General features: G+C 41.7%; 1 protein-coding gene across 1 annotated transcript in view; it reads left to right on the top strand.

Annotated features, from left to right (window-relative positions):
• Positions 1–3838: 3838 nt before the first annotated feature.
• The window catches only part of tafa1 (TAFA chemokine like family member 1), a 33619-nt gene continuing 26330 nt past the window's right edge, over positions 3839–11127 (top strand). Inside the window, exons 1-2 of the mRNA XM_014136486.2 lie at positions 3839–4300; positions 6103–6253. Of these exons, the coding sequence (XP_013991961.1) occupies positions 6106–6253 (148 nt within the window). The 5' untranslated portion in view covers positions 3839–4300; positions 6103–6105. The remainder of the gene's footprint in view (positions 4301–6102; positions 6254–11127) is intronic.

Here is an 11127-nt window from a genome sequence, read left to right as displayed (position 1 = left end):
TGAAGATAATCTTATTTATTACTTGGCTGAAGCCGCAAGGTGGCTCATGCAGATGGATCAGCCCCTAACTGTTTACCATTGACCTTTAAAGAAACAGGCCACAATTGCTGTGCTTAAAACAGAAGCACTCAATGAAAATGCTAATAGTTGGAAGTTGAAAGGAATCCCTCATCGTCTCATGCTGTCTCTCCGGTGTGGTTTATTGACACTGGTGATTGATATGCCTCGTGAGAAAAGGCATTTGGACCATAAGGCAAAGGCATTTCTTCCTCTTTAAATAGTCTTGAGTGTTTCCTCAGCACGTCACTAAAATGGGTTTTAAATTATACTCTTTATTAATGTCAGTTGAAGAAATGATCATTCGATTATGAACAACAGAGCCTGGTGGGGTGGCTGGCATGTTCACGGCTGCAAACATGTCAGTCTCTGTCTCTGTGTCAGTCTCTGTGTCCGTCTGTCTCTGTCATCTCCACATCAGTCTCTGTATCTGTCTCAGTCTCCATCTCACTCCCAGGAAAGAGAGAGAAATGAATGCCCATTCCTGTTACAAAGACAAAACACACACACACAGGTGACAATGAGTAAATCACACAAACAAGACTATCAAACCCAAAAAGTTCACAGAGCCCTCAGGCGAGTGATGGCTGAAGATGCTAACTGCTTGACTTCCCTTATTTAGGCAGTGTTTTGGCTTCAATGGAAGGGTTAAAAGAGGCTATCCTTCTGAGCAACCTGCAGAGAGAGAGACCTAAAATCATAATGGGGGTCTGCTGGCACGCTGTGGCTATGTCCTCAGGCCACTCTTTCATGCCACCGAGTTGATTAGAGACTGCTTTGCAGGTGTGTTGATAAGTAACGCTATACAGGTGTCTTGTGTGTCAAGTGACAAGGGTCTGGTTGTCCTTGGCCAGCATGGTTCTGTAGTGATTAGGGCTGTAGCTCTCCAGGCTGCTCAAATGTGGTTTCTTCATTGTGATGCCTATGAACAGAGCTGTCCGTGGTGCTGAACTAGGGCCTCTTGATGGCGTCGTAGTGAGTAGAGCTGTCCATGGTGCTGAACTAGGCCCTCTTGATGGTGTCGTAGTGAGTAGAGCTGTCTATGGTGCTGAACTAGGGCCTCTTGATGGTGTCGTAGTGAGTAGAGCTGTCTATGGTGCTGAACTAGGTCCTCTTGATGGTGCTGTAGAAGGCAGAACTGGCCATGGTGCTGAAACAGGAGCTGTTCAACCACTCCTATGCCTATGCCCCTCACTGTGCTAGAAATACATTTAATATGAATTATGAAATCTTTGGAGTAGGTTTGACATGTTGTATTGTTCTGAATGACCAACAATATTTAAAATACAGTAACTAGGAATTTAAATATTTAATTCGCACTTTTCCCTGAAGAAGGCACTGCGTTCCGAAACATTTGTTATGTTTACCCATTAAATTCTTGGGAGCATATATAGTTTTCAACTTTCTTTCTTTTTATACAGTTAACTCTCCATTAGTCAGCACCTCCTATAGAAATGTTTTGGTGTGTGACAGCTAATGCTCTTTACTAGATAATTACGAATTTTGACATGCTTCATGAAGTCCCTGTCTTAAAACAATGAGCCTTCAGGAGTAAATGTCACTGTCAGCAATATCCTTTCCAAATGTCATGAGTAGTTTTTGGGACATCAAAACCTTTCAGAATTTGGTCAATCACGACAGCTGTAAACATTACTGTTGCTGAACTAGTTTGGGATACTGCAGCTCACAATTGCATCACATGCACTGTTCACTTCAGACATATGTACATTACCACCACCATCTTACAGAAAGGTTTTGAGATACATCCTACAGTATATTATAAATAGTACAGTATTTATGATGCATTCAGTGCTGCGTATCAGACCGAAATTGCCCTGTATTTGTTAAAACATGTATTCTCCTGTTTGGTGTTGCGGATAGCAACAACATGTGTTCCCATCCCTGGACTTCCTATAATGAGAGAGACTGTGTCAGTGGACTGCTGAGTGCTGCAACATCTGCGACAGCACAGACATGTGAGGGGTCATTTACAGGGCCGAGAGACTCACATCCTCAACAATAACAACCTTCCTGTCTGAAGGAGAGTGTTCCTTTTCTTCAACAACATACCTACTGTAATTGGTTTCTGTTTTCTAAGGATGATAGCTGTCAGAAACACTCATCCAGCGGCTGTACACAAAGCCTGTTAAGACAGAAAGTAGTGGTCTGTAGGTCAGAGAAACAGATGGTACCACAGCAGGTTTCACAATGAATAAGAAAGGTACTCTAGCATATTTATCACATTGAATCAGAAGTTTTCTAAAATCTCAATTCAATGTTTATTGTTTTCAAAAATCAACAATTAATTCATAACAATAAAGATGGTCAACATAATAGGGTATAGCAAGACGACTAATTGATGGGTGCGTGCAACGTAATAACAAGCAGGCTGAAACTATAGGTGAAACGTAATCCTGTGATTGGACCAGCAACCTAGCTATATCATAAATATGGTCATAATAAAGAAAACTAACAGAGACCAAATGTTCTACCCTGGCCACTGAGCATTCAGCGCTGCATAGACTTGACGTGTGCTTTGTTGATGCCAGGACTTATTGGTTTTCAATGAGATCCTTGCATTGTTGCACTGCTTCCAACGGAGCTTTGAAGCATATCGTTCGCTCCTAACGCTGTCAAAGAAACATCTAATTAAATCAATGTTAAAGGCTGATACTTCATACTGCAGATGGCTGACGATGGGAATGAATGTCTAACTCTGATTCTGTTCTAAGAGATTTAAGTTGTCTCTCAGTCTGTTTTCACTGTTATCCTCTCCTCCACATCATGTCTCCCCCATCCCCGTCAGTGTTGATTATTCCATAGCCTCGCAGCAGAGACATTCATTCAAAGCGGTTGTGCCATAACACCTGAGAGGAGTGTGTCACACTTTCTCTTCTTGCTCCAAGTTTTTATTCACTCATTCCCCTCCATGGGAATTAACCTCACCTTTCCAATCAAGCAACTCCAATAAATCTGGAAGTTTTGTCACCGCTGTAAGAGCAGTGTGAGTTCAGGGCTGCAGGCGTGTTCTGTATACCAGCGATAAAGCCTTAGCACAATAGAGTGGAGGAGTGGAGCTGGCTTCAAGTCATGCCATGGGTATGGAGGAGGGAGGACAGCTTCTCTCAGCCTTACCGTCTCCCACACATACTGATCAGGGCTGACTTACTCCCTGTAATGACACTTACCTCTCCCTTATTTCCTAAGGTAGCCATTAAACCTCCATCACATGACTGATGAACTCGACTTCGGTATTTGAATATCCCCCTCAGCAATCCAGTCTATGAACAACCTTCTAGTAAATTACCCTTCAGCAGAAGGCTGGTTTCAACTCTCCTCTTCAAACTTCTTATTTCTAATAGGTGTCTATTTGGTGATGAATATGTATTATCTGCAGTTTCCATGTAATCAACAGGCTCAAGTATGTCAAATGTACAGTAAAAGTAGTTAGACTGCATGCGATTGCATGTCAGATTACCATGAACCACATGGTGTTATGTATATCTATAGTGAGGGGAGAAATGAAATGCTGACAAAAATCCATTAAAGATTACTGGGGAAATCTGAGTGTCTGTAGGTTCTCAAGTGGGTTTTCCTATGTGAGACCACCTGTGCTGATTTGCAACTGTGAGAGGCTGATTATCATAGTTTGTTCATACAGTACCCTACAGTAGCATGCAGTTCCAGTTTGATAGTGGGGCAGTCTTGCTTTAAGAAATGTGATACAGTCTTTACACTCAGCCGGGCTGTAGAGGAACACTCATTACTTAGTGCTCGCTGAAGGGGACAGAGCAAGAGCGTGTGCTCAGAGGCTGCCTCTCAATGGGAGGAGGATGCAGATGGAGAAAGCGAGAGAGAGAGAGAGAGAGAGAAAGCGAGAACGCGAGAGGGGGGATTCTACAGCAGTAAATTAAGGTTTGCTCCTTATGTGCCTGTAAACGCGAAAAGCCAAATCTATTCTGTGTCAGTGCCAGGGTCTCCTCAAGGGAAGGCAGTGATATTTCAAAGGTGGAAATGGCAAGGCTCTAAATCTGTTGTTTCTGACTGGCTCAGCTGTCAGCTTTCAGTCACTGTGCTCAACGCTGTTGGTTGTCCTCAGACAAAGTGAAGAAAAGGAAGGAAGAGTAGAGTGACGAGTCAAAGGAGTTTGGGAGTCTCAACCTAAATCAAGGACGGAGTTGGATGGGGATTCCACATCAGCCTCAAGATGGATGGATTTAAAACAACGTGTTAGAATACTTAGGTAAGAGACTTACTGTTTAAAGAAGAGAGAGAGAGAGAGAGGGAGATGTTTACTGTATGGAGGGAAGTAAAAATACAAATTCACCTAAGTGAATTGAAATGAATAAATGGAGACAGTTTTATAAAATCAGCATCACTTGTTTAACATGTTCACAAAGATTAAAGTGTGTTTGCACATATTTACTGCATTAAGCAAATTCCTTAGAGGTACGGTGCTCTGTTTTTATCACACACTTTATTTGTTGTAACATTGCTTTGCTTACTCAATATTTACTGTTTATTTTATGTTGTGGATTTAATTTTCCTCTCTTTTTCCAAGGATCATTTATATCAAATGTCAATGGCAAATAAGTGCAGGTTACATAGAGCCTGTTCAAATACGTAATGCATGAACGATCAAATGGACTGACATTTTCTCAACCTTTTATGTTATTTACAGTGCTTCCATGAACACACATGAGTACCTGAACAAATTAATAGAGCATAAAAAATAACTCATAGAAATGTAATATGGTTTGCTGACTACGCCACCTTTTTACAAAGGTAAGGTTCTCTAGATCACGGAGACTGTAATATCTAAGATGAGCTGCTGGAATACATTTCCTCATGGAAGTACCATTCTTGAAACCCAATCCTTTTAGGTAGAAGAAAAAACTCTGCTAAAATTTCACGCAGACACGGTAGGCTGCATTCAGAGAAAAGGCTGTGCAAAATCATTTGAAACCTAATCTAAAACAAAATCTTAACAGCTATTTTGCCTTTGACATGCTCCTTGAAAATGTATTATTTTGTAATTTGTTGAACAGAAACACTGCTTGCAGACAACCCTTCTAGTTTGTTGATGTGAGGATCTTTTGACAGAGGTAATTATTTTGTTTATAACTGAGAAAAAAATGGCACTGAAATGGAATCTAATAACAAATCTTATTACCTGACAAAGGCACCGGTCCAAAAGCTATTTCTCTTTCACAAGCGTGACTAAAATTGGATAATTCTGTACTCTGTTCAATAGAATCACAATTTAATGCTATCACCTCTACAACGTTTGTTGATGTCAAGATCTTTTGACAGAGGCAATTGTTTCAAATATTGAATCATTCTCAAACCAACCCTAACCTTAACCTGGGATCTGCATGTGTCTTACAGCCCCCTTATATAAGCAGCTTTGTGAGAGACATTACATGTTTTTGGATTCCCATTACAGTTCTGTCACTGTCATAGACTTGTGATATCCAAAAGCCATCCATAGAAAAGAGTTAGCAGCTAACTGCCTGCGAGCCAGGAGAGAAATGTTGTCTTTTTCTATTTCAATTTTTGGTTTAAAGGCAGGCAAGAGAGAGGAGAGAGAGAGAGAGAGAGAGAGAGAGAGAGAGAGAGAGAGAGAGAGAGAGAGGAGAGAGAGAGAGAGGAGAGAGAGAGAGAGAGAGAGAGAGAGAGAGAGAGAGAGAGAGAGAGAGAGAGTCAGAAATTGAAGAGAGGGAGTCAGCCTGTCAGAGGAAAACTCAGCTGCATGGAAAACGTCCCCAGGGGCCATTCCACAATTGCTGCTGCGCTGTGGCTCAGGGACGAGATAGGGCAGGAATAAAAAGATTACAAATGAGCAGTTGATAATCACGCTTAATGATACACTGCTTGTTATGGCGATTATGTGGAAGTTCAGCTGGGTCAGTGTACCAGGACATCTATTTCTGTGTGTGTGTGTGCTTTCATGCGGTCATAAATGCATTTGTGCTTGCGTGTGTGTGTTCCTGTGTGTGTGACATGATGACCTATGACATTGACTGTGCTCTCCCCCTTCTATAGCAGATGTGTCCTGTCATGTCCTGGCTGCTGTGCCTGGTCCTCTGGGTCAGTGGGAGGTCCATCCAGCTGTGCCAGGCCACCTTTTATGAGACCATACAGCTACAGCAGCACCATGTGACACGGCCTGGAAGGACCTCCATTCACATGATTGGTGAGTTGGCTTCTCAACGACAACACCCTCTTCCACTTCTGCTTTGTTCCACCTTTCAGCTGTGTGAATGTAAGTTTGACCTTGTGAGTCACATTTCATGAGGTTTATTGTCTTTATATAGCCTTTGTATGGATATTTGTGGTACTCCACGTGTGTTTGCTAAGATAATACAACAATAAGGACGTTACTTCAAACAACAAACAATTTATTTTACCTCGGACATCATAGGGCATCATAGGACATCATAGGGCATCATATGACATCATAGGGCATCATATGGCATCATAGGGAATCATTGGGCATCATAGGACATCATAGGGCATCATAGGGCATCATAGGACATCATAGGACATCATAGGGCATCATAGGACATCATAGGGAATCATTGGGCATTATAGGACATCATAGGACATCATAGGGCATCATAGGATATCATAGGGCATCATAGGACATCATAGGGCATCATAGGACATCATAGGGCATCATAGGGCATCATAGGACATCATAGGGCATCATAGGACATCATAGGGCATCATAGGGCATCATAGGGCATCATAGGACATCATAGGGCATCATAGGACATCATAGCACGCGCGATAGAACAGCAGAGTATGTACTGCAATGTTTTTGACCACACTGCTGGATGCTTATTTCCTCAAAACAAAATCAATAACAAATGCGCATGGGTTTGCCAGTGGCGCTGTTTCACCTATCACAGATCTCAGCTTTAACTGGAAGAAAGGGGGATAGGGAGGAGGGCTTGGGCAATATAACTATATTTAACTCTGAACAAAAATAGAAACGCAACATGTAACAATTTCAAAGATTTTACTGATTTACAGAAATCATTCAATTGAAATTTGTGAACCAAATTTGAGATAAATATGTAGAACATTTCTGGGATATTTTATTTCAGCTCATGAAACATGGGACCAGCACTTCACATGTTGCTTTTATATTTTTGTTCAGTATATGTAGAATGGTGTGTGTTTGTATCTTCTTTGTAAATAGTCATGGAGAAAGATTGTGATATTTTTCTTACCGCTTTAGAAAAGGTTATGGTGCGTGTGGTGTCTGTGGGGCCTTAATTTGACGAAGGCATTCATTTCTAATAAGCTAGGACTAAACACCCACTAGCTAGCTAGCATGCACATAAAGAGAGAAGCATTCCCACGCTGTATAGTGAATCTTGTCAAGGCTTTCCACAGAGAACTGTGCCTGTGCTTTTAACTGGGGTGGCAGGTAGCCTAGTGTTAAAGAGCATTGGGGCAGTAACTGAAAGGTTGCTGGTTTGAATCCTCAAGCTGACTAAGTGAAACATATTTTGATGTACCTTGAGCAAGGCACTTAACCCTAATTGCTCTGGATAAGAGTGTCTGCTAAATGACATAAATGTAATTGAGCATGCAGCTCCTCAGTGGCTGTTAAATGTGTAATGTCATCGTAGTGCTAAAGCGTGTTAGCTGCTGCTGGTATTCAACATTCTGTCAATGTCAGGACAATTATTCGTACTACAATATAAAATTCCATGCCTACTGAAGCAGCAATCAAGACTGGTTCCGAAGAAACTGTGCACCATTTCAATTGTTTTATACACCCTCCTACAGCATTGTTTTTTTTATACTTAAAGTAAATGTTCAGTGTCCATTTCAAAAATGTATTGGGTCAATGTAAAAAAGCACAACATGCTGTAGGCTACATGCTCATTGGGTTCTGTTCTTTCTCATGTCAAATATCCACTTTGGTGAGATTTATTTGGAGAAAGCTGTAAGCCTGATTAGAGTTACTGCTCTCTCGTGAGTCTTTGTTGTTTAGATGTCCCTGCTCATAAGCTTTCCTGAAAAGATTGATTGTGCCGGCACTGAAAGCAGCTAATTAGTCTAGCCGCTTGAATCATAAAGCAATGATGGAGGAATAACACAACATGGATGTCATATTAGTAGCTCTAGTCCTTGAGAGTAAAAACTACACCGAGAGCCATTTAAAACTTCACAAAAATCCATTTAAGAGATGGCCTTGTACACAGATAAACAGATAGACAGATGAGGTGGGACTGGGATAGGACTGTAAATGCTATGTTTTAGTTGCATGTCTGTCCCCCCAAAAGCTCTAAACAATAATGAAGGAGACTATGTTTGCTGAGCTTGAGAGCCCTAGCTACCAAATAATGACCTTATGAAATCTCCTCTGAGATGTCAGTGCTTATTGCTATTCTATGAGCTTTGTGATGGTACAGACCATAATTACATTCTCCCACTGAAGAATGAATTACTTGGGATGTTGGCACAATACCCTCTACAAACACACATTTCAGACAAGCATTTAAGAGAGATTACAAATTCAACCAAACGTGAATCCTGGTTAGTTGATATTGTACAAAGCATACAATCCTTATTTTTCTGGATCAGGGGAAAGTGTAAAAGCCTTGTCAATCCTGAATACCATAGATGTCCTTATCCTCATTCCAGAATAAATGGGATGCCGGTGTTATGAGAACAGAATGGGATGTCTGGATTGACTGTGACATCGGGGCATTTGTTCTGTGTTATGTGTTGTGTGGCTGTTGGATTGGTAGCAGTATTGGGGTTGACGGGTCATGAATTGGTGGCAGGAAGGCCATTGGCTGTAGACCGTTGGGCCAATCATTGAAGCCAGTGACATGCCATAAGTTCAAAGTGACTGGTGTTACCACAGGTAATTGAGATCACAAGTGGCTGTAGATCAGTTGTTTCCTTGCCAAAGGAAAGTGTTGGGCTGTAGGGGTAAACAGGGCCTCTAATCATAATAAATGGTAGGCATCGTGCAATGGAAGTTTGTGACTCTTTACATGCTGATCACGGATAAATGCAACTCACATGATGTCCAATATAAACATAAACAACACCTAATCCCAAACAATAGACATTCACTTTGAAAGCCTTGAACATAGGTAGGTCTGTATGTATAATTGCCTTGAGCCAATTTTGAAATGTGTTTCAAAAACAGCATTAAGCATCCCAAGTCTCCCTGTACTTGAGATGATCACACTGGTGATTACTTCTGCTTTGCGAGGATACAGGTTACCCAACAACAGTTCATTGGGTAGTACTTGACTTTCCTCCCGGTAGCATTAAGGGCTCTATTCAATCCACATCATGGACGTTCAGCTTTACAGTGTGATTGAATTTTAAAGGTAATGTTCCTGCTTCAGTGGAGGCTGAATTCACGGTAAACACTGCACATGTCGGCAGAATGGGAAATTACCTGTACATTTCTATTGCGGAATCTGTAACACTTAAGCTTTACATATTGAATAGAGCCTGAAGTCTTTCCAGTCCCAGGCCCAGGCCCAGCGCACTCTAACTCTAGTTGGAAGTAGGATTCCTGAATAGAATGATTATGTATGTCCAGTGAATCAGGAGGAGGTAGTGTACTCCTCTCCACCCTGCAGCTGTACTTATAGGATGTAGCATCAGCCGGAGCTCCAATCTCAGACGTGCTGTAGGCTGTTTTACCTTTGGTGCAGACGGACAGTGTGGCTTGCTGAGCTAAGGGTCACATGAATCACAAGGTGCCGTATTTATCCAGTGCAAGGAGCGTGAACAACAGCGCACAAAGAGGAACAGATTGTCAATAGTGGTGCATGGATAAAATCATTGGGGAAGCCAGGCTGGGTAGAAAAGGCATATTACAACCTGTGTTGTGATAATTGCAATGTTTTTTACTTTTACTTCACTCCATTCCTAAAGAAAATGATATACTTTTTACTCCATACATTATCTCAGACAGCCAAAAGTCCTCGTTACATTTTTTATGCTTACCAGGACAGGAACATCTCATTCACACATTTATCAAGAGAATATTCCTACTGCCTCTGATCTGGCGGACTCACTAAACACAATCTTCAGTTGTAAATTATGTCTGAGTGTTGGAGCATGCCCCAAGCTATCTGTAAATAAGTAAAAAACAAGAAAATGGTACCATCTGCTTTGCTTTATATAAGGAATTTGAAAAAAATGTTTACTTTTGATACTTGAGTACATTTTAAACCAAATACTTTTAGACTTTTAATCAAGTAGTATTTTACTGGGTTACTATCACTTTTACTTGAGTCATTTTCTATTATGGTATCTTTACTTTTACTCAAGTTGGGATCTTTTTCCACCACTGAACTAAGGGGCCTAGCCCGAACCATGAAAAACAGCACCTGTCAAGTGTCAGTGTGCAGCGGTTAGGACGGAGTCAGGCGCAGGACACAGAACTGAGTAAAATACGTACTTTACTCGAAAAGAAACAACAATAATTTCCATGCAGGGAAACACACCAGCTCACAGAAGTCTTGAACACTAAACAAAGAACAAACACGTACAAAACCATGTGGGAACCAGAGGGTTAAATAGGGAATAAATTATAACTTAATGGGAACCAGGTGTGTACAATCAAGACAAAACAAATGGAACAAGAAACGTAGATCGGTGGCAGCTAGAAAGCCAGTGACGTCGACCGCCGAACGCCGCCCGAACAAGGAGAGGCACCAACTTCGGCGGAAGTCGTGACAGCCCCAGACAGATTATTCCTCCTCCATCAATCTTTACAGTTGGCACTATGCATTGGGGCAGGCAGCCCCAATCCAGATTCGTCCGTTGGACTGCCAGATGGTGAAGCGTGATTCATCACTCCAGAGAACGCATTTCCACTCCTCCAGAGTCCAATGGCTGCGAGCTTTACACCACTCCAGCTGACTCTTGGCATTGCGCATGGTGATCTTAGGCTTGTGTGCGGCTGCTTAGCCATGGAACCCCATTTCATGATGCTCCTGACGAACAGTTCTTGTGCTGACGTTTCTTTCATTGGCAGTTTGGAACTCGGTAGTGAGTATTGCAACCTACATGCTA

The sequence above is a fragment of the Salmo salar genome, chromosome 13 (genome assembly GCF_965601325.2).
Source record: "Salmo salar chromosome 13, fSalSal1, whole genome shotgun sequence".
NCBI classification, from domain to species: Eukaryota; Metazoa; Chordata; class Actinopteri; order Salmoniformes; family Salmonidae; genus Salmo; species Salmo salar.
Note: the sequence above shows the minus strand (reverse complement) of the source record. Positions and strands in the feature narration are given on the sequence as shown.